At 36.8% G+C, this 23,177-nt stretch overlaps 2 protein-coding genes and 2 long non-coding RNA genes across 4 annotated transcripts; 1 reads left to right on the top strand and 3 right to left on the bottom strand.

The window, feature by feature from the left end:
• Positions 1–1,795: 1,795 nt before the first annotated feature.
• Positions 1,796–2,151, bottom strand: LOC123313555. The gene is made up of 2 exons (XR_006537750.1): positions 1,922–2,151; positions 1,796–1,858 (listed from the first exon to the last, which is right to left on the bottom strand). It is a non-coding gene; the product is annotated as an uncharacterized LOC123313555 (long non-coding RNA).
• A 54-nt stretch (positions 2,152–2,205) lies between these two features.
• LOC123313557 lies at positions 2,206–2,939 on the top strand. Its single transcript, XR_006537751.1, has 2 exons — positions 2,206–2,813; positions 2,877–2,939. It is a non-coding gene; the product is annotated as an uncharacterized LOC123313557 (long non-coding RNA).
• Positions 2,940–17,266: 14,327 nt separating this feature from the next.
• On the bottom strand, positions 17,267–18,097 carry LOC123313931. Its single transcript, XM_044899042.1, has one exon. It carries the CDS (start codon positions 18,095–18,097, stop codon positions 17,267–17,269), a length of 831 nt encoding a protein of 276 aa, XP_044754977.1.
• Positions 18,098–19,315: 1,218 nt separating this feature from the next.
• Positions 19,316–20,746, bottom strand: LOC123313930. The gene has a single exon (XM_044899041.1). The coding sequence runs from the start codon at positions 20,744–20,746 to the stop codon at positions 19,316–19,318; it is 1,431 nt and encodes a 476-aa protein (XP_044754976.1).
• Positions 20,747–23,177: the final 2,431 nt, after the last annotated feature.

The raw sequence follows: 23,177 nt of genomic DNA, 5'->3' as shown, positions 1-23,177 counted from the left end.
TTGTAGCGGCTACAAACGCTCGTTTCGCGAGAGCGTGTAGCCGCTCGAATATGCTTCCAGTGGACACCCGGGCTTACTACGCCCAGAATAAATATATTGTTTCAGTCATCTGTATAATTTGTTCTGAATTCAATCAGATCTCGCATCTCTGTGGTATACACTTTGACAGACAGTTCTTATTAATTAATACATTACAAGGACACTACATATATACAAGAGTTTACATAATTTGAAGAACTTTTTAATTTTTGTGGTAATGTCACTTCTAATCCCACAGCACTCAGAATACAAAAGGTCATGGCAAAAGGAGTAATCAACCCCACAATATCGCTCAATAAGCCAGACGGATAATTCACCGAAGGAGAACAGGAACGATCTTTCAGTTTTCCCAAAACAATCTTCACAGGTAGTAAACCCATAACTAGAATCGATACAGCAATATAGACCAAGAATCCTCGTAAGGAAGATTGGGATATTTAAAAGACGATGTCTGGAGTGGGAAATGAACACCTTCAATCTATATAGATCACCAGAAGTGTGAAGAAAAATCCTAGAGATTCGTCTTCATCTTCTGAAGATAACCAGAAGCTGCTTAGAATGTGTCATAAACACAGAAAATGGAGAAGGACAAAAGTTCCCTTCACACCAAAATGGGGACCCACAATCTTCAAGAACAATTAATTCAACATCGTTTCTATTGAAGACGATGAAGAAAGTAATAGATAACAACATAAGAACATAGAATCTGGAGAATACACCAATTCACAAATGCCAGATGGCCTACAGGATGACCGATCAACAAAAACTGCTCTGTATGACCGTATGACTCTATAGCTAGGTTCCTGGTCCCTCGGGAACTAAAGGAAATGAAGAGGCAAATACACTTGCCTCTAGCAACAAGAGAAGTTGACGTTTATTCATCCAGTGGAATAAAAAATTTTTAATTCACAAGTGAAATGAGATGACATAAGCATAAGCGGATAAAGCGATACCTTTCATGTCAATTTATAAATCCGATAATTCTCTGGAAAGTGTTATCATTTGATTTCTAATTGAAGTGGAATAAAATTCGAAAAAATAATAGTGACAATATCAGTCGAAAGAACACCATAAGGGCACTTAAATCGGACCTGCTATTGCTCTAGAGACAGAATCCAATTCTTCACCTAACAGACTTTCGGGATGACCTTGGAGCCTAGGAAGCTAAATCATTTCAGTTGTGCAAATACAACTTGGTTTACTTGTATACACAGTTGCCAGATTTAGGACGCAACATTATGCGTCGTGTGAAAGATGTATATTGACTGTATATCAGTTTTCATCATTTGAAGCGCCCCCGAAGCGGAATTTGCGTGAACTAAAAATATACTTTAGGTTTCATGAGAAGCACTTTACTGCGTCTGGAGATATGTTTTTCAACATAGAATAACTCTTTTATCAAAAGATGAATGGAATCTATAGTTGTTCCAAAGATAGCTCTCGACTTCCTTCACGATTTGCGACCACCCCTGTCGTTGAATCCCTCGAAATACCAGAGAAAACTTTGAAAAACAATGCTGCGTCCGGTATACGGACGCAGTATTATTCAGGACGCAATAGTGTATGGCCCAAAGACAATGTATGGACGCAACATAGTATGCTGGATAAATATATATATATATATATATATATATATATATATATATATATATATATATATATATATATATATATATATATATATAAATATCAAAATTCACTCCAAACTATAATGATGTAATCTGACTAACGGGATTGTTGGAAATGAAAGGGCTGATTCTGAATACTACATTTATTCTTAGTCGACGTTTCGGATCTTTACAGATCCTTCATCAGGACTCTAAAAACAAAATAACGAAGTCACATTAACATTCATTGGTTGATTGAAATGGGCACACATTACCGAATAGTTGAGTTTCTCTGAAGCAGTTGGAAAGACGTACATCAAAAGGCACTCAAGAAGTTCTCCGAGATGAACAATGCATACACAACAATACTTAAATTTATCTTCAAAAACTTTTTTTTTTTCCTCTAACAAACTCATCCATCAAACAATTTCCTTAGAAAAATAGGTTTTAACAATTCTAGATTTTTTTGACATATCTGACATATCTAATTGAAACCATAGAACAAACACAAAATGACAAACTACACAGAAACAAATCATCCATTGGTCTCTAGAAACTACAAAGATGACAGGAGTGGTGTATAAAATTCCCTGCCTAGGATGTGACCTAAAGTACATCGGTCAAACTAAACAACAACTTAAGAAGAGAATTATTCAACATAGGAGTGATATAAAAAAATCCAAAGAAGGTTTGTGCTCTTGCAGAACATTGCCGAAAGACAGACCATGTCATGGGATGGGACCTAGCAGAGGTACTGGATGTGGAGATGAATTTGTACAAGAGAACATTTTTGGAAATGTATCATATTAAAAAATTAAAAGAAACAATGAATTCGAGAAGAGACATTGAAGGGATAAGCAATATTTATAGTTATATTTTGTCGTATAATCATGGTGAGACCAATGGATGATTTGTTTCTGTGTAGTTTGTCATTTTGTGTTTGTTCTATGGTTTCAATTAGATATGTCAGATATGTCAAAAAAATCTAGAATTGTTAAAACCTATTTTTCTAAGGAAATTGTTTGATGGATGAGTTTGTTAGATGAAAAAAAAGTTTTTGAAGATAAATTTAAGTATTGTTGTGTATGCATTGTTCATCTCGGAGAACTTCTTGAGTGCCTTTTGATGTACGTCTTTCCAACTGCTTCAGAGAAACTCAACTATTCGGTAATGTGTGCCCATTTCAATCAACCAATGAATGTTAATGTGACTTCGTTATTTTGTTTTTAGAGTCCTGATGAAGGATCTGTAAAGATCCGAAACGTCGACTAAGAATAAATGTAGTATTCAGAATCAGCCCTTTCATTTCCAACAATCCCGTTAGTCAGATTACATCATATATATATATATATATATATATATATATATATATATATATATATATATATATATATATATATATATATATATATATATATATATATATATATATATATATATATATATATATATATATATATATATATATATATATATATATATATATATATATATATATATATATATATATATATATATATATATATATATATATATATATATATATATATATATATATATATATATATATATATATATATATATATATATATATATATATATATATATATATATATATATATATATATATATATATATATATATATATATATATATATATATATATATATATATATATATAAATAACCTCAAATTCAAAGCCCTGAAGAAGAATTATATATATATATATTTCAGTTTATCATCGATATTTGTATTTCTAACAGTCCAATTTTATTAAAACGGTTTTTGATAACCCCGGTAAATTTCGAAGTAGTCGACCGTTTTGTTGATTTTCTTACTCTGTAAGTTGGTTTTTCATACTTGAGATTGGAAATTTGCCTGATGGATGAGACATAGAAAGATAGATAAATCTTCTAACATTAAGAGTATCTTTATAACTCTTCAATTTTGAAGGGAGCATTAATAATAGAAATCTGTGAAGCTCTTCTTCAGAGGCTAGGTACCATTTGATACCTCAGCTCATATATCTTTGTTTGACAAGGAAATTCTGACTAGGGACAAAAAATATAAACATGAACATGTAGGTTGAAAATTTACTGCTACTTTTCTTATAAACTACAAAAACAAATAATGCTGCGAATAAAAATAACAGTGAATAAATTAGGAACAAGAAATAAAGTATATAAAATATATAAAAATGGCGAGCATAATGAGTAAAAAAAAAAAACAAAACAAAAAGATTTTACTACACTCTCTCTATCTTCTTGTATTTTTGTTCGATAGTGACTAGATCCATTCATCTAAGGCTGAATGGCCCAGAGCCGATTAAATTTATGGGGCCATAAAATATAAATTTTTTTTCTATGAGGGCTATATCGTCCTTCCGCGGCCAGATGAATTTATCTAATTCTCGTTTCAAGAATTTCATCCTATAGACGCTATTATTTTCTATGGTCTCCAGAATCCTGCCAATCCAATATTCCGTATCATAAAACACGGCATAATATCTTTCGTTTTCGATTTTTATATTATCAAGTTCTTGATCTTTATTTTCTAATGAAGAAAATTCATTCTCATCGTCAGTTTCCATGTATTCCACTTCAGAGTCTTCATCTGTCAATTCCTGAGTCGAGCGAGAGGTCGATTCTTGAGTTTTTCTAGCCTTTTTTCTCGGCGGTGTGCTTAGTTTCCGAGTTAGTTTCCTTTTGGAGATGAAGAATCTTCTTAGTCTATCAGTACTAACTTTTTCGTTGCCTTCATCCAGCCACCATATAAGTGAAGATTTTTTTATTATTTTTTGCTTCCCATCAAAATCGATTTTCAAGAAGGGTGAATCGGATGTAACATCAGCATCTTTTATTGAAGCACTGAAATCTTTAAGGGCGTAATTTTTTTCTTTAATTGGCTCTGTCCACATAAGATCTGGGTTCGGTTCATCATCGATCACTATTATTTCCCCTTCGTCTATTTCTTCCTCAACTACTTCCGTTTGATTTGACTTCAGATATATTTCGACATTCTGCCAATCTTTGTCCTGTACTTTAGTTATTCCCAATTTTCCAAAATCTTCACTCGCATCTTTCAAAGACTTCAGTACTATACTTTCAATGTCAAAGTCAAAATCTAATTCCACTTTAGATGAACTACTTCTCTTGTTTTCCCTCGGAAAATTAAAAACATCCTTCAATTCAAACATTATGTCATTAACTTCTTTAACTCTATTAATTCTATGAAGAATATCCTTCATACTGAAGTTAATGACAGTCGAATACGTGGAGGTCATGCTTCTTAGAATTCGGAACCTTTTTTCACAAGCCTGCGATCCAAATTTTGTTATATCAAACATATCTTGCTGCAGTTGAGGATTTGTTCGAAACAAAATAACTAATAGAATGAGACTGTGGGTATTAAGTTCTATGCACTGATAACAATTATCAGACAAGAAATTATCTTTTGTATTGTACTGCCTACTTCTTTTTATCCAACTTCTCCATATTCTTAAGAAAAATGTGCAATACCAGCTCATATATATTTTTGTCTGTAGAGAAGTATTATGGTCCAAAAATGATCCAATCATGTACCTCATCAGTTTTAGGTAATTGCTGGTGGCCTCAGCGTTAGGTATCGTTCTTAAGTTATCCATTACTACATCGGAACATATTCAGTCAGCAGACGAAAAATTCATTTTATCCTCGGCTCGAAGATGCCAATTTGTCAGCTGGTGCAGACCTTTTGAGCATTCATTTATTAATTCTTGTAGATGGCTGACGCTGACAAAATATTTACCTATGGGTAATTGGATGCCGAATTTCAAAAGCCTTGTGCGCAATTATGCGCAATTAAGTCAGGATATGGGTAGTATCCTGTACATATATTTCCTCAATTTTCATATTCATTGAAAACCATGGCCAATCGTAGTCTTTTGAATTTTCAATCGGCAAAGATGAGGCTATCCTCATTGCCTTGAGAAGTCTTGTATCGCCATCTGATGAAAAACCTAAAATCTTTATATCGAATTTAGCAGCTTGACTTTTCATAAACTCCCATCGCTGAAGAACATCATGATGATTCAATTTGTTGTCGGTTCCAAAAGCGCATAAACAATATGGAGGGACATTTTCCGCTAATGGTTGCGCCATGATGAGATACGCTATAGTTGCTCTAGGCGTTGAATTTTCAAAATAGCTCACTATATTTTTCTCTGTATCGGCAACGTACTTTTTTTGTTGTGGCACCCCATTCTGTAAGGGTAAGACAAATCCCAGAACAGAATTTGTCCGTTTGTCATATTCTCTTTTTCTCGTTATGCGGGTTCCATCCTCACAAATCCATACAACTTTGGGAATATTCCTTTGGGTACAGTACTTTTCGAGACCTGCGAAATCGAAGGATGCTTCCGTCATAACTTTTTCATTATTTGCCTTCGAAAACCTATTTAAACTCGAAATCGAGGGCAAAATATTTTGTAGATTCGATTGCAGCGTTTCGTATAGAAGCCTGCCGCCTGTTCTGAAAAGATAAATTCCCACTTTCTTAATGAAATCAGAGTATTCATTTCTTTTATTTGTAGAATTATCCTTAGCAATGGTTGAAAGTTTACGAAGAAAGTTACTGGTGACATTTTCTTCCTCGTCATTGGCCAAATGTTGATCAGCAATTTTTATTCTAGTTAAGAAATTATGACTTGCTTCACAGTCCATTTTATTTAGTGTTTCCGATATTTCTTTTATAATTTTGAAATAATCTGTTATTTTCATCTGGTCTTTCTGGGATAAGTGTTCTCTTCTTCTATTGAGTCTTTCGGAACGTTGATATTTCACACTTTTCCATTTCGTGATATTTGTTTCGGTCAGGACCCCTGCTTCTTCCAGATTATGTTCTGTTTCTTCTGAGGTTTCCTCCGAGGTTTCATTTTTGGACTGTTTTTCCACGTTTTTTCTAGGGTTTTCTTCAGTGTATTCTGCTGCCGAGTTCGCTCTATTCTCCGTGATATTTTCGTGTATTTCTGTTTCCTCGTTTAGTTCTAGCATCCGAGCTGGCATCTGAAATGTTCGAAAATGTGGTTCCGAGTTTAGTTCCCTATGTCCTGCACAAGGTTCTACATCTCCAATTGAATGTTTAAATTGCAGTCCTTCTGAATTAGGGGTGTTAATGATTTTGTTTTCTATTATATTTATGGTGCTTTCTTTGCTCTTCATTTCATTCGAAATAGATACGAAATTGGTTAGTAAACTTGTTTGACGTGTCCTTTTTTCATTTCTTCTCGGATCAGAGGTCGGATCATTCAAATGTTTGGACATATGGGAATGGAAATTCGAATATATCCATTTTCCTTTCTTGTTCCCGAATTTGCTTATTGCTATAACTATTCCACAAAAACATTTTATAAAGCATTTCTCTCCTGTTCGATCATCAGTCAGTTTTACAGTTATATCTTCTAATTGAGGCTTCAGACTTTTCCACTTATTCTTATCAACCTTTCCCTGAATCCAGTTTCTTATTATGTCAGATATTTTATTTTCTTCAAGTAGATCCAGATTTGTTTGTAGACTATCTTCATTTTTCAGATCCAAATGATCGGTCGAGTGTTCTATAATCTTCGTCACCTTTCTTTTTTGTTTCAATTGTATATATGACTTTTTGATATTAACCGAAGTTTGACTTTCCTCCTTCATCTTCTTTTTGAAAAAGTCCACAATTAAATGGAAAGTTTTTCTATGTCCGACCAAAAATTTTTATTTCGAAGGATCTCGTTTAAAAACGCCGTAATAGTTTTCCAAATCACTATCTTGAATCAACTGATGTAACTGATTTCTGGCAAATTCTTCCATGTCATCTAAATCTGCATCTGTCATCCTCGATAATAAACCGTCGCTTAGCAAGCCATTAAACTTGAGGATGTTTTTCAATTCCTTGGGAATCGCAACTTTTGTCGCAATCTCAATTTCATTGAAGAAATCTTCATTTTTCTCGTTTCCGGAACAGTCTTCTAGTCTTGTGATAGAGTCCATCTCGGAATTCATTGGGCTGTAAACCCCAATATCTTGTTATTATTCATGTTACTCAAAAACTCGTAGCATGTATGCGAGATGTATGTTTCAATTTATTGGACAGAATTTGAAAACCATATCCACAATTTCGTGGGAGAGGGGTTTCATGAAAGAAACGGAATTATTATTAATATTCTTAGGATTCCAAAATATCTGGTTGAATTATGACAATACTTGTAACAATATCACGAGCGATATAATGTGCATGGTGGGAACAAAGTCGACTGAGGTTTGATGAAAATCTCGATAAAAATAAAATTGGCCTTTATAATTGATACAAATTTCTTTTGTCTCTCCCTTTTCTTCATATTCTCGAAAACCAGAATGAGAAAATCGAGGGAAAAATTTAATTGTCGAAATTGATGTACATTTTATGGTTTTTCTAAACCTCATGGCTTTCTATTGGAGCTCGGGAAGGTTTGTAAGTAATTTTCATCAAAACCGACAGCAAATCTAACAGCCTCTCCAACCCAGGTAAAAATTAAGAAACTTATTTATTTTTCATGATTATGATAATCAACAATATGTGACTGCCTCCAAAATTCAAACATTACCTCATATTTTGCGAAATGAAATGAATAATAATAAAAGCATCAGGAAATTAACGGGTGTGAAACCAGCCACGCTTTCTTCCGTCCACGGTTACAATCTGGCAACGCCCGCTCTGAGGAGAACTGTATTGTTCAGTATACAAATTTGCAGCGGGATTTTAAACTATTACAGGTCTAAGAAATATATCAATGCACGTTTTAGGATTTGAGTTTCTATTGGAAAAAGAATGAGATATGGTGCAGTCGGATATAATTAATATCAATGAGAACTATTGCTGGGCCTGAAGGAATTCCTCGAGGAATTCGAAATTTCAAATTTCAGATTGACTTTGGAGATTTGTTTGCGATATATAAGGCATAACTTCGTCATTATAAATATGAATGTCAATTCATTATAAGGAACTGAAAATATACGGACAATGCAAATAATAATAATATCCAATAATATTCATGAAAGACAACAATTAAATGGAATACTCACAAATATATGGTTTTTTTAATATTCTTCGTTTAGTTCGATCCGGTGTTATTTATCACTTTATTATCTACGATCACTCTTATCACTAGCAAGCAGGAAATTTCGAGTTCTACAAGGGTAAGTCTTCTGCGAGGTATGCTGATTCTGAGGCTGATTCAAACAACGTTGAAATTCAACTGAATAAAATGTTGTGAAAACGACCTAATATAGGATAAAAGCATTCCCTTCCATAACGACAATTTTGGATTTTTCCAAATTGAGGTATAAAATTGTATGATCCGAAAAAATACTTTCAGGTAAATTTTTTAAAATTCCTTCAGCAAATGGCTCTAGAGTTATTCTGTGCATAAAATCTTTTTGGTCAAAATGGGCAACCCCGGGCAACCCTAATAATAATAATAATAATAATCTTTATTTGATCAAATATCAACAGATGTAGATCACGTCAATACATATGAACCTATAATGAAACAAAATCTCCCTCATTCAAAAAATCCCCAACACTATAATAACATTTTCTAGCCAAAAACATTTTTAATCTTTTTTTTTTGAATTGCAATAGGCAAGCATTTAAAATTTTGAGGAAATTTATTCCATACTGTGATTATAAAATATACAGCATTCCTTTGTATATAACTAAAATTTGTTTTTTCTCTACTGAGATAATTTTTTCCTCTGGTATTGTATTCATGACTTAACAGTAATTCTTTAAAATCATTGAAGTTGTTGCTTACATACATTACACATTCATAAATAAAGAGACTGTACAATGTCAATAAGTTATTACCAATAAATATATTTCTACAGCTCTCATTGTATTTCATTTTGAAGATAGTTCTCAAGCATCTCTTCTGCATTTTGAATATTCTCTCAGCCTCAACAGAATTACCCCAGAAAATTATTCCGTACCTGAGTTTGGATTGAACGTAGGCATAATAAGCTGTCAGGGCCGTCTCTTCACTAATTATATTGGTCAATATCCTCAAAGCATAGCAATATCCTGCAATGCCTGTAGACAGATTTTCAATTTGTGTTTTCCAACTCAGGTCCCCATCGATATATATCCCCAGGAAAGGTACTGCATCCTCTGTCTTGATTGTTTTACCATGATATGTCAAGCTTATGGCATCTTTATTTCTTTCCCTAAAGACGAGCAATTTTGTTTTATCGATGTTTATTACCAATCCGTTACTTTTGAACCACTTTTCAAGATTTTCCAAGTCACATTCAAGCTGATCCTTGCATTCAGTCAGAGTGTTACGAGACAAAATCATTGATACATCATCAGCAAACATAACCATATCATTGGATGTTACATGAATTAAATCATTGGTATAGATTATGTAGAGTAGAGGACCCAATATTGAGCCTTGTGGTACACCTCTCTCAACATGTAAGGGATCTGATATTACCTGTTTGCCATTTCTTCCTCTCTCTGTGGTTCTTTGAGTTCTTCTTGTTAAATATGATCTGAAGAGATCTAGTGCAACTCCTCTTATTCCATATTTTTCCATTTTTTCTAATAGGATGTTATGATTCACACTGTCAAATGCTTTTGTCAAATCAAGGCAAAGAGCTGCTGTCACTTGATTTTTATTCAATGATTTTATGATGGAATTTAGTGCCTGATACATTGCATTTATTGTGGATTTTCCCTGCCTGAAACCACATTGTTGCTTAACCAAGATGTTATTTTTTTCAAAAAAATGTAAGACCTTATCAAAAATTATTCTCTCGAAAATCTTGTTGATATTAGATAATATTGATATAGTGCGATAGTTATCATAGATGTTTTTATTTCCCTTCTTGTGAATTGGTTTAACCAAAGCTTCTTTGAGTGCCTGTGGATATTCGCCTACTTGCAATATTCGATTGATTATATGAGTTAAAGGTTTCACAAGTATTGATGCACAGGTTTTTAATAGGTCAACAGGTATCTCATCATATCCAACTGTTTTCTTGTTTTTTAAGCGCCTTATATAGCCTAGCATTTCCTCTTTCAATACAGGCCCCAATATTGAATACAACAGAGCGTACTAGTTCGTAACGACAATTTTTGTAGGTTTTTCCAAATTGAGTTATAAAATTTTATGAAGCGAAGAAATACTTCTAGGTGGAATCTTTTGAATCAGTACCTTCTATCAAACGCAAATTGATCGAGTAGTTGAAAAAAATGGTTACTGTGCAAGCTATTAATTTTAAATCATACATCAACATGTCGAGCTCGATGTCGAGTTATTTTATGGAATATTATGAAAGTATGTGAAGTACTACAAAATAATAACACAACTTACCAGGTTTCAAAAACATGGTGCGTTGAAATCAAGATTGTGTTCTCATGAAAGTTGTTCGTTCAATTTATATGGAATAACAAAGAGCTTACAGAATAACCATCAAGAGATTCGACACACGTGCTGAAATATCTATGTCTATGTCTACTTTTTGTGTGCTGAAAACAATTATTAATATTATTAATTCATCTTCACTGATTAATCAACTAAAAATATATCCATCTCCGAATTGCCCAACTCGGTGATCCTTAGTGTGTACCTACATATTTAGGAATTTATTCAACGCAATCTTTATTACATTACTAAAGCTCTAATGATAACAAATGGTATGAGCGAAATATATGATTTATATATTTGAATATTCAGTTGAATAGAACAGCGTGAATAAAATATCAAAATACAACAAGATAAATTTTTTATTTTGAATATTATGGGGCATGTCAAAAAAATTATTTGAAACATTAGCCAAATGTTTAGACTTGGGGAGACATCTCCAAGCGAGTCTCCAAGTCTTAGATGAACCTCCGAATGATCTTTGTCAGGTTGAGAGGGAAGAAGCTGTGAATATATAATTGACATTATCGATATACCGATATAGACCGACATTTCGAATTAACATCTTCTCAGAAATTATAAAAGTGTTAAAAATGAGGTTGAAATAACCAAAATTATATGATATGCATTGAAGAAAGAACGCCCGAAGCAAGAACGCCAATGATTTTAATGGGTTATTCCCAATAGAGTAATAAAACGGTTTCAACCAAAGGAATCGTTTCAGGTACCTGCTATTGAACGCAAAGAGACCGGGACCAATTCTCTCAATGGAATCTTGTTGGTGAATAGTCCCTGTACAGGTTAACAATGTGTTTTGATGACTATTTATGATGTAAAATGTTATATCGGACCAATTTACTCTATTCTCAAGAATGCACATGTCTCGAGAAAATTTGAAATTTTCAACTTTGAATCCCTCCAGGCCCCCGTACGGGCTGACAATGAGCTTTGATGACTGTTCCTAGCAATAATTTTCATTGGTATAAATCAAGGTATGAATAATATCGGACTGCACCATATCTCATTCTTTTTTCAAGAGAAACTCAAATCCTAAAACGAGCATTAATATCTTTTTCAGAACTGTAAGAATTGTATACTGAACAATACAATTATCCTCAGAGCGCGGCGTTGACAGATTGTAACTGTGGGTGAAAGAAACCTGGCTTCACACCCATAGGAAATTATTGTGTATCAATAAGAAATAATGAAAAAATAAGATGTTGTATAATTCTTACCTGCTCAATCTTATATTACTTTAATTCAAATCACAGAATACAGAAATTAAACTCAGAGTTTGCACTATTGCGCCGGTATGCGACTATATACATGTCTACATGTATATGACTATATACATGTCCATATACATAAATGCATACCTCCCTTTCTGCTTCCTGATAGTTGGACAGGTTGGACACCTGTGAATTGCAAGACAGCGAATCGCCCAACAATTAGAAAATGTATTGCAATTCATAACAATTCCAGACAATTCATGAGAATTTTCGAACAATTCACGGAAATTAATAGTTCAGAACAATTCTTTATAATTTACGACGATGGGCAAGATTCCTAAAACTCCAAAATCGAATACAAATTATTTATGGAAACCCATTTCCATTAGTTATCCAACACGTAAGAGATTCGCTTCAAAATTCAGATATACACCCTTCGAAACTTAATAAACCTTCGATTGTGTAAAAGCGTGTGACGTAGAATGCCCTTACTACAGTCTAGTAATTTTTGTCAATTCGACACCAGTGAAACCGATCAAGAAAATATGGAATTCCATATCCACCGAAATATCCACATATTACAAAAAAAATTTCTGAATTGTATACCTTATCCATGTTTTATACCCTCTTAAAACCGATGACATTTCGTGTCATTGTTTGTTTTTCTTGTTGAATGTGATCACCAAACTTGATATTTATCAGTCACAGGTGATCAGAAAACTTTCATGACCACTATTGACTCGATGGGCGTCGCCGGATTGTGAAAATGATGAGAATGTTCATAAGAGAGCTCTTCTGAAATCACAATTTCCGACCGAATGCAATGTGTTAAAATTCGAAAAAAATAAATTTCGATATATGTATTTGAGTTATAAAAATTCTTAGATTTCGAAATTTAGAAAAATAGCCCATTCTCCACAATTCACGACAATTCTCAACAATTCCTGATAATTCACACAATTCTTGGCAATTCACAACAATTCTTGACAATTCACCACAATTCCTGGCAATTCATGACAATTCTCAACAATTCATGACAATTCTCAACAATTCTTGGAAATTCAATTCAATTCATGACAATTCCTGCAATGTGTACACCACAATTCACGACCGGTTCACCCCTCGGGTCTTCCCAACCTAACCTAACCTAATCGATTACTTTGCAATTCGAACTTCTCTTTCACGAATTTTTCCAGAATTTTCCTTTGGTCTTCCTAACCTAACCCAACCTAATCGATCACTCTGCAATTCGAACTTCTCTTTCATGAATTTTCCCAGAATTTTCCTTTGGTCTTCCTAACCTAACCTAACCTAATCGATCACTCTGCAATTCGAACTTCCCCTTCACGAATTTTTCCAGAATTTTCCTTGGTCTTCCTAACCCAATCTAACCTAATCGATTACTCTGCAATTCGAACTCCTCTTTCACGAATTTTGCCAGAATTTTCCTTTGGTCTTTCTAACCTAACCTAACCTAATCGATCACTCTGCAATTCGGACTTCTCCTTCACGAATTTTTCCAGAATTTTCCTTTGGTCTTCCTAACCTAACCTAACCTAATCGATCACTCTGCAATTCGAACTTCTCGTTCACGAATTTGTCCAGAATTTTCCTTTGGTCTTCCTAACCTAACCTAACCTTTTTTTTTGCCCTGAGGAATGGGGAAGCTCTCTCAGCCTTTTCCGGCAGCTGGGCGGTGCAATGCTGCCAGGGGTTGTGTGGGGCTCGCACCCACTAAACCCCCACCTCTTTCCTGAGTATCGTTGGAAAGGAGTTAATCCACACCTCAACGGTACTCCTTGGCCCTCAATTGTTCTGTGCCTCTCGGTCCTCTAACTCCTTCTTGGCCATTATATCCATGATAGAATCATATAATATATATTTCTCCAGATCCGCTCGTCCTCCAGCATCCAGGGAATCAACTCGTCTATCGACGGTAAAAATCCGAGTTTTGCTACCATTTCTCGTCTTTCCACTTCCCATCTGGCACATTCTAGGAAAACGTGTTCCGGGCTGTTTATTACTCCGCATCTCGCGCACAGCTCTGTTGCGGTCTTTCCGATTTTATAGGTAAATGTTCCGAAGGAGCCGTGCCCCGTAAGGAACTCCGAGAAAAAATAGGAGGTCGTCCTATGCTTGCATGTTATCCATAGCTTTATATTAGCAATTAAGCGTTTCGTCCAGGCCGCCTTTCCTGTATCCCGGTCCCATCTTTCCTGCCATTTCCTATAGGTTCTCTCTTGGGCCATTCTTCGATTTCCCTCAAGGTGTCCTCCCACCTTAAATAAAAAACACCTCTCTGCCACCATGAGGTCCAAAGGTGGGAATCCCGAAACCACCTGCACCGCCTCCGCCGACACCGTCCTATAGGCTGACACCGCCCTTAAGAGTCCCTTTCTCTGCGTTGAAATAAGCTTTTCACAATGGGTGTTAATTCTCATTATTTCTCTTCATACTGGTGCCGCATAGAGGACAATACTGTGTATTACTCCACACAGTAATTTACGCTTTCCATAAGTCGGTCCGCTGATATTTGGCATAATTTTCGCTAGTTGAGCGCATTTTTTCGAGGCTTTCTCCATTATGTACTTTACGTGCGGCGCGAAATTTAGGTTTCTACTCAGGATGACTCCGAGGTACTTCATTTGAGGTCTTGCTCTGACTTTGACGCCTTCCACCATCATCTCGAAGGGTTCCCTACACCTTGGCCCTCTGATCACCAGTATTTCCGTCTTCTGTGGTGCAATCTCCAGACCCTTGGCCTCCATCCATTTCACGGCTGTTCTCACCGTTTTCTCTGCTCTTCCTCTCACCTCCGATTCGTTTTCTCCCTCAACCAGAAAAAGGAGGCCGTCCGCGTATGCCTCCGCCATTACCTCCGGGTCGTACGGCAGTCTGAGGACACCGTCGTACATGGCATTCCACAGGATCGGTCCCTTTATGGAACCCTGTGGGACCCCCATGGCACACTCGTGAACCACATTCCCACATCTGACAGTCCTTTTCCTAAAATACGCGTCCACGCATCTTATGAGGTATTCGCTTACTCCTCCTTTCGTTAGGCTATTCAATATGTGATGCCATCGTGCCGTGTTAAAGGCGTTTTTGATGTCGATGGATACCGCAAGGCACCACCTCGACATTCCCCTTTTTATTCTGTCCTTCACCTCCATGATGGCCGACACTGTCGATCTCTTTTTTCTGAAGCCATGATGACCGGGGGATATAAGCTCTTTCTCCTCCAGTTCCAGTTCCAGTCTATTCACAATCAGTCTCTCGTATAACTTACTCATTGTGTTCAGGAGGCAGATAGGTCTGTAACTCGTGGAGAGATTTGGGTCTTTGCCCTTCTTTGGGAGTAACACCACCCTTGCTGCTTTCAAGGTGTTCGTGAAATCCTGCTTTTCCAATAGATCGTTGAACATGGCTAGAAGCTTCTCTGGTATGATCTTATATGCCAGCTTCAAAGCCTCGACTGAGAGGCCATCAGGTCCAGGGGCCTTCCCGTTCTTTATTCCTTCGATAGCCGACTTGAGTTCCTCTGCTGTGAAAGGATCGGGGGTGGGAATGTCGACTTGTATTTTTCTGGGCCTTTTGGTCGTGTTCGGGAATAAGTCGCGCAATATCTTCCTTCTCTTTGCGGCTGGTAGCTAGTGTTGTGTATTTCCCCTCATGAGATGTCCGGTTATGATGCGGTATCCTTGTCCCCAGATATTGCTTCTAGGTTTGCTAGGATATTCTTCCAGTTTTCTTTTTTTGAGGCCCATATCATCTTCTTTAATTGCTTAGCCTGTTCTTTCATTTTCTGCAGCAGTCGCAACCGCTCTTCTTCAGGTCCGCTACGCCGAGTGTATTTTCTCCTTGTCTTAATGTACTCATTTCGAAGGGTTTCCAGATCTGCGTTCCACCAATACGGTTTTCGGTTAGCTCCCATGTTTTCCTTTGTCGTCGACATTCTAAATGCCTTTATAATGCTTTCGTACACGTCTTGGCCCTCGTCATCTGTTATATCTCTTAGGAGTTGTACATATTTTCACATATTTAGGATTAGCTTAGTTGGCTCAGTTTTTTTTTATTTTTCTTCCTTCAGTTGTAATCTCATACCTTATGTGACCGTGATAAGTGAACGGGTTAACGTAATCCACTTGCCAATTTTGGATTTTCCTTGCCATTTTTTCTGGACATAATGTCACGTCAATATGGCTCCTTGAATTATTTCGCTCAAAAGTGTGACATCCGTTGTTTCTTGCCATCCACCTCATTTGAGCCAGCCAATTCTCTATGTATTCTCCTCTGGCATCAGCAGAGGATGAGCCCCAAAAGGGCGATTTTGAGTTCACGTCACCAACTATGATTGACTTTTCCGGGTGCTATGAGGCCGCTATGAAGACTTCATCCACTCCCTGTTTGAATTCTTCCAGATCGATGTTCGGTGATACGTAAATCGCGTTTATGTGAATCCCATATAGCACTACGTGGACGTACCCGTTTTGTTTATTTATTTCATCTATTTCTAAATTTTTGTTGAGAACTGCTATTGCCACGTCTCCCTTCTCATCCGTTGGCCATCTCCTGTTGGAGCTGATTTTTTTATTTGGTTCAGAGATTATCATCAAGTCTATTTTTCCTCTGGTAGCCTCCTCAAAAGCTAGATCATGGGCCTCTTTGGCTCTTCCCAGGTTTAACTGAAGTATTTTTAACATTTTGTCTGATGAAACTCGACTTTGAAATCTAACGCACACACATGTTTAAACAAATATGGTTTTCGGTGTAAAAAGAGTCTGCAATTTTTATACTCTACAGGGTGTAAAGGGCCCGTTTAAGTAAAATCACAGCCAAGGTATATCGGTATTCTATCACAGCCCGGTTCATGTTTATCACAGTTGTTTTTCCATATTTTAGGTAATTTTAAATTCTGTTCCTCCGTATCAGTCTTGTCTTCAGCATCCGGCACTTCTATTTTGCAGCTACCGAAGACTGTTTGTGGTAGGTCCTTCTCTTTTGGCTCTCCCAAGTGCTCTCCTGTACTGAGGACATTTGCTAGTTGCGGCCCTGTGGCCGGTCACATTGCAAATTGGACATTCCTCCTCATTTGAGCATTCCTTGCTCTTATGGCCCTCCTTTCCACATCTGTGGCACTGATTTGTCCTATCTGAGCCATTGCATTTAATTGCCGTATGACCGACCTCCCAGCATTTATAGCACTTTTCTAGCTCTATTCTCCGTTCCACAGAACACTTTGTCAGGCCTATTTTGAGGGGCTCTTTTAGCAGTTCCCTTGCTATAACCTCGTTCGTCGTGACCGTGACGGCTTGTGTGTTACTTCTGTCTGGCCTGATGCTGCTTATTTTCACGAGATGGGATCCTTCTCCACCGATTCTTTCGTTAATAGCGGTGTTCACTTTCTCTTCGGTAGTTATTGCATCCATGGCCCTTATGTGAAGTATGGATTGTTTCTGGCTTCTGGCCCACCGACATGTTGCTTCTATTTTTTCTGGGGCTGAATTTAGGGCTTCTTTGAAGGTTTTCATTCTCTCGTCATCCTTTTCCAGGGTTATGACCATCTTTTCGTCCCTAGTACTCCTGATTGTCTTTATGGCTTGTCTGGCTGGGTTACTTTCAAACTGTTTTTTGACCAGTTTAAGTGTTTCCGTGTATCCTGAGCCTGCTGTTTCCACAACTATTGCATATGTCTTCTTTTCTTTAGTTCTCTTCCCGTCTTTGTTTGTATTTTCATCGTCTTCATCATTAAAGATAATTATTCTTGTGATGGAGCTTAGGAAAATCACTTCTAACATTTTTCTGTGTCTTTCTATAGACATACCCTCAAATCTGTGCATGGCAAGATGACTTTCCCCGACTAATTCATCTCTGAGCTTCACCAGACTCTCCCAGATATCTTCGTCTTTGCTGCTGTCATATATTATTTTCACTACCCTATCTGTTTTTTCTTCTTTCTTTGAAGATCTATTTACTGATAACCAGCAGAAATTGAGTCGGTATCGTGGCAAATATATTTATTATTCAATTCTTACAAAATTGCTACAGTTTAGAGGAACGATTGTCCTCTTCTTCAGGCTAAAAAAAACAAAACAATGAACATACAGACTTCATCGAGTACGAAGGGAGAAGGCAACCTACCAACATATAATGAAATTAGGAAAATAACGACATCAGCGGTATAACGAGAACAGATAGGGCATGACTCTACTCTAACCTAAAAAACGGTGAAGAAGTCATATGTACTGTGGACGACTACAGAAAATCCTATCAACAATAGTCACAGAATAAACCACAACTAGAGGTTACAAAATACAGTTTCGTGAACAAGTCAAATGGATGTGATCTCACTTAACAGCGTAGAGATCACAAACAAACAGTCACAGGATAAAAAAGAGAAAACATACATTTTACAACACTGTTGTGTTCGCCAGCAACTATCCATTCCAAATTTTAATTTTATTGATGAGATGGCATTATGTATTACTTAAATTGTCGTGTCACTTCTAAAATTAACAGAATTATCAAACTTTTTGATACAAACCATCTCAGATATCATCCTCTTTCTATAGTTTCTTTCTCTATCTAAAATGCAAACGTTCTCTAACTCAAAATCAAAATTATGGCCTGTGGCAAGATGGTGTTCTACCAAGGCAGTTTTATTGTTGGATAGGTTCCTTATTGAACTTTTATGATTGGACAATCTAGCCTTTAGGTGTTGTTCTGTGGTGCCTATATAGCAGCCATCACAATTGTTACAATTTATTTTGTATACCAAATTTGATTCTAGTGCTTTCGGGGTCTTAGACTTAAGTTTCGAAAAACAAATATTTCCCAAAGTATTCTTGAAATATGTGACAAACTTCAAATTATCTAGGTTTAAGATTGACTTCAATCTGTTAGATAGACCAGGAATTAGTGGTATCTTCACATAATGAAAGTTGTCTCTAGTTTCATTAGGTTGATTTATATTGTCATTAATGCATTTGTTGACTAATCTTCTGGGGAAATTATTCTTAACTAAATCTGCTGTTAACACTCTCGTCCAGAAATGGTAAGGAGAATGAGTCTTCATCCTCGAGTTCACAAGTGAACTTCAAATGTGGGTCAATAGCATTGAAAACATCAAGAACACGGTTGATTGAACTCTTCTTTATCACGGCAAAAACATCGTCTACGTACGAGCACAAGATTAAAAGGTCTATACCAGATATTCTTACCACCTCACACAGAACATAATCCATCACCATATCTGCATATTTGGGTGAGCTGGGCGATCCCATTGAGCATCCTGAAACCTGTTCGTAAAATTGGTCCAAGAACATCACATAGCCACTACGGAAACTGAACTTCACCAGTTCCAAAAAGTTATTGAGGTCCAACTGAGTAAAAGGCTGTATATTATCCCAGTTATCTGAGATAAGCTGCTCAACAAGAGGCTGTTTTATGTTTGTAAACAGACTTTCCACATCAAACGAGACAAGACAATAGTCTTGTGGTACTGATATGTCTTTCAGTTTTTCTATAAGTTCTTCTGAATTTTTAATATTGTGTGAAAAAGTTGGAGTCAACTGGTTGAGAATTTCATGGATGAATTTGGCTATATTATATCCTGGTGAATCTAAACAGGAAGCCATTGGTCTCAACGGCATGCCACTCTTATGTTTTTTACATAGTCCATACAACTTTGGTGGTATACAGTTGTATTTGACGAGTCGATTCTTCTCTGACTCTGAAATGTAGCCTTCTTTAAACAGTAAGAGAACTATTTTGTTGGCTTCTCTCTGTAGTGATGGTGTAGGATCACCTTTCAATAATTTATATGTGTCAGCATCTTGAACTAGCTTGATCATCTTGTCTAAATACTCTGGATTCATCAACAGTACTGTACGGTTACCTTTGTCAGCTCGAGTGACCATGATCTCTGGATTGTTCTTAAGGAATATTTTTGTGCTTTTCAGTTTTCTTCGAATTTCACCATCTATTGGTCTTTCATATCTTCCAAAGGATGACTTATTCATAAAATTAGTGATGGCATTAGTGCAAAGAGCTCTATTCTCTTCTCTATCCACCTCCGGTATTCTTTCACCGATTATACATTCAACATCCTTTAGTAAACTAAAAAAACGTACTTTGTCAGGATTGAAAGGAGTGATGAACTTAGGACCCATTGCTAGTATGGCACCAACTTCTTCTGGCAGGGTGACATTCGTTGTGTTATATATCCAATCATGATTCTCTCCTATCTTGACCACAGATTGTGACGATGACAGTTTTCTCAGTTTCTTCTGATGGACTAAGTGTATCTTCTGAAACACTCTGTTAAATTTTATGTCCTGAAACCTAATGAAGTTCTGGACAACTATATGGTGGATCAAGGTGGATGCCTGTCTAACAATCTCTCTGATTTTCTTATTTATACTACAGATATGCCAAAAAGTTATCATTATCATTGAATATTCGAACGTCGAACAAGCGGTTGTGCATGTGTGCCTAACGATTTCTTTTAAAGAATATGTCGAAAACCTCATACAATTTGCGCCTAAAAGGCCAAAACGATAGCGAGGACTCTCATCTTAGTTCAGTGATATCTGCTCTGAAGGATTTTATTGAAGAAAAAATAAACACAGCCACAGCTGAGTTAAGATCTCACATTCGTATTTTGGAAACGAAAATCGACGATCTGCAGAATAAAAACGAGCGATTGTTGGCACTGCATATGGCTGAAGTTAATCATGACACAGTTCATCTGGACCGTAGGGAAGCTGATAAGAATTCATCTTCGGATCCCACATCCACCAGAATGATGACTAATGCGGTGTTGCTGTCGTCTCCTCGACCACCGACTTCGTATGCTGGGGGAAAACCTGAGAAATCCAGGGTACGAAAGCCAGCGAAGGCATCCGGTAAGGGAAATGTAATTTTTGGGAATGGCTGTCCAGACTTCTGATGGTTTTGCGGCCACTCCGCGAAATATATGGCTCCATGTCGGAAGATGCAAGGCTGGCACTACCGTTGACGATGTCCGCAACTACCTCAATTCTAAGACACCAGAATATACTTTTAATATCGTCAAACTTGATACTAAGGGACCAAATTCCAGCTTCAGAATAGGAGCTGATCCTTCTCTTGAGAATGTCTTATACAATGCAGATTTTTGGCCGTCTGGAATGCTTGTCAAGAGGTACTTTTTTCCTGGACGAAGAGGCGCCCGTGGGAATCCCCACAGGACAGGGTCGTCAGATTGATTTGGGCTCTTCTGTTGAGGCGGGTTCACTCCACGCAAGTAAACCTAATTCACTGAAAGTTTTGCATCTTAATACTCAATGTATCTCTAATAAGTACCCATTAATTGACGTTTTGTTACTCAGAAATGATTTCCCAGATTTTGTTTGTCTTACGGAACATTGGATCACTGAAATGCACGATAGAGATTGTTTTAATTTGAGCGGTTACACCCGAGTGGCTGAATACTGTAGGAAGGATCACATCCACGGTGGTAGTGTGATTTTTGTTAGATCAACTATTGAAACTGAATGTTCCAGGATCTCATACTTGGAGCTTTTGTGCGAGGAGTTTAATTTTGAGTGTTGTGGCGCTTCTTATGGTCGAACATGCATTGTCTGTATATACTGATCAGTAAGCGGTGATTTAGAGATATTTGAAAACCGATTTACACAAATGCTTTCGTTAGTTCTCGTTAATTTTGACAATGTTTTCATTTGCGGTGACTTCAATATAGATGAGTGTTCACCAGACGCCGCGCCAACGAGATCTTTCTTTTCTATCTTGGGAAATTTTAGTTTGCGTTCACTAATCTCCTCCTACACCAGAGTTTTTACCGACTGCAACGGCAGAACATCCAAAAGTAGCGTTGACTATGTAATATGTGGAAATGATAGGCCCCAGATCGTAAATGTTTTGAATTATCATGCAGGTTTTTCAGATCACTATGTTCAAGTTGTCACGTTCAAGGACGAAACAACGCTACCCCATCAACACACATTTAGGAGGGTATTTCGTCGTAGGTTCTCCGATTTCGGGTTTGCCGAGTTTGATTTCCTTCTGCGTAGGAATCTTCTGACGGGCCGACAACACCGATTGGACGATGATTTCGACTCGTTTTATGAGGACTTCCTTTGGTGTTTTAATGCCGCTTTTCCTAAGCGGCTGAGAAATGTAAGGTGTTGTCCTGCTATCGAATCTGCAATATTTCCCGAAAATTTGGGACAGAAAATTCTGGAGCTCGAACACGCTACTTGGCTAGCATCTAACATTCCTTGTTTACTAACACGTAATAATCGAGATCTGTTGAAGTTCGAGGTAAACAATATGATTCTGTCTTATCGTCAGGGCATATTTGATGATATGATTGATGCTAGTAGAAATAAGATGAGAACAACGTGGCGAATTGTCGACTCGGCTCGGCATAAATGTGTTTCCCGTGAAGGCCTCATACTGTACGAGGGTGATCGGGAAATATCGGATGCTAAAATATTGTGCGACCTCTTTGGTCGATATTTCAGTTCGGCTGCCCAGGGACTTATTACTGGTCGTTTCCCTCCAGCTTCTCTTTCGGTTGAGTGCTCCACCACGTCCAAAAACATCTCAAATTCTATGTTTTTCCATCCCGTTACTCCAGAGGAAGTTGAACGTATAATAGCATCATTACCAAATCGTTCAACAGCAGGCTGGGAAGACATTCCAGCTCGAGTTGTGAAACAATCTGCCCCGTATATCTGCGACATTTTGGCAGATACAATAAACTTTTCTGTTTCGAACGGATCATTTCCTGACACATTGAAAATGGGTTTGACCGTCCCGATCTTTAAAAAGGGTGATCGTGGCTTAGTTGATAATTATAGTCCAATCACTATG

The sequence above is a fragment of the Coccinella septempunctata genome, chromosome 5 (genome assembly GCF_907165205.1).
Source record: "Coccinella septempunctata chromosome 5, icCocSept1.1, whole genome shotgun sequence".
Lineage (NCBI taxonomy): Eukaryota > Metazoa > Arthropoda > Insecta > Coleoptera > Coccinellidae > Coccinella > Coccinella septempunctata.
The sequence above is the reverse complement of the archived record's forward strand: the minus strand, read 5'-3'. Positions and strand labels throughout refer to the sequence as shown.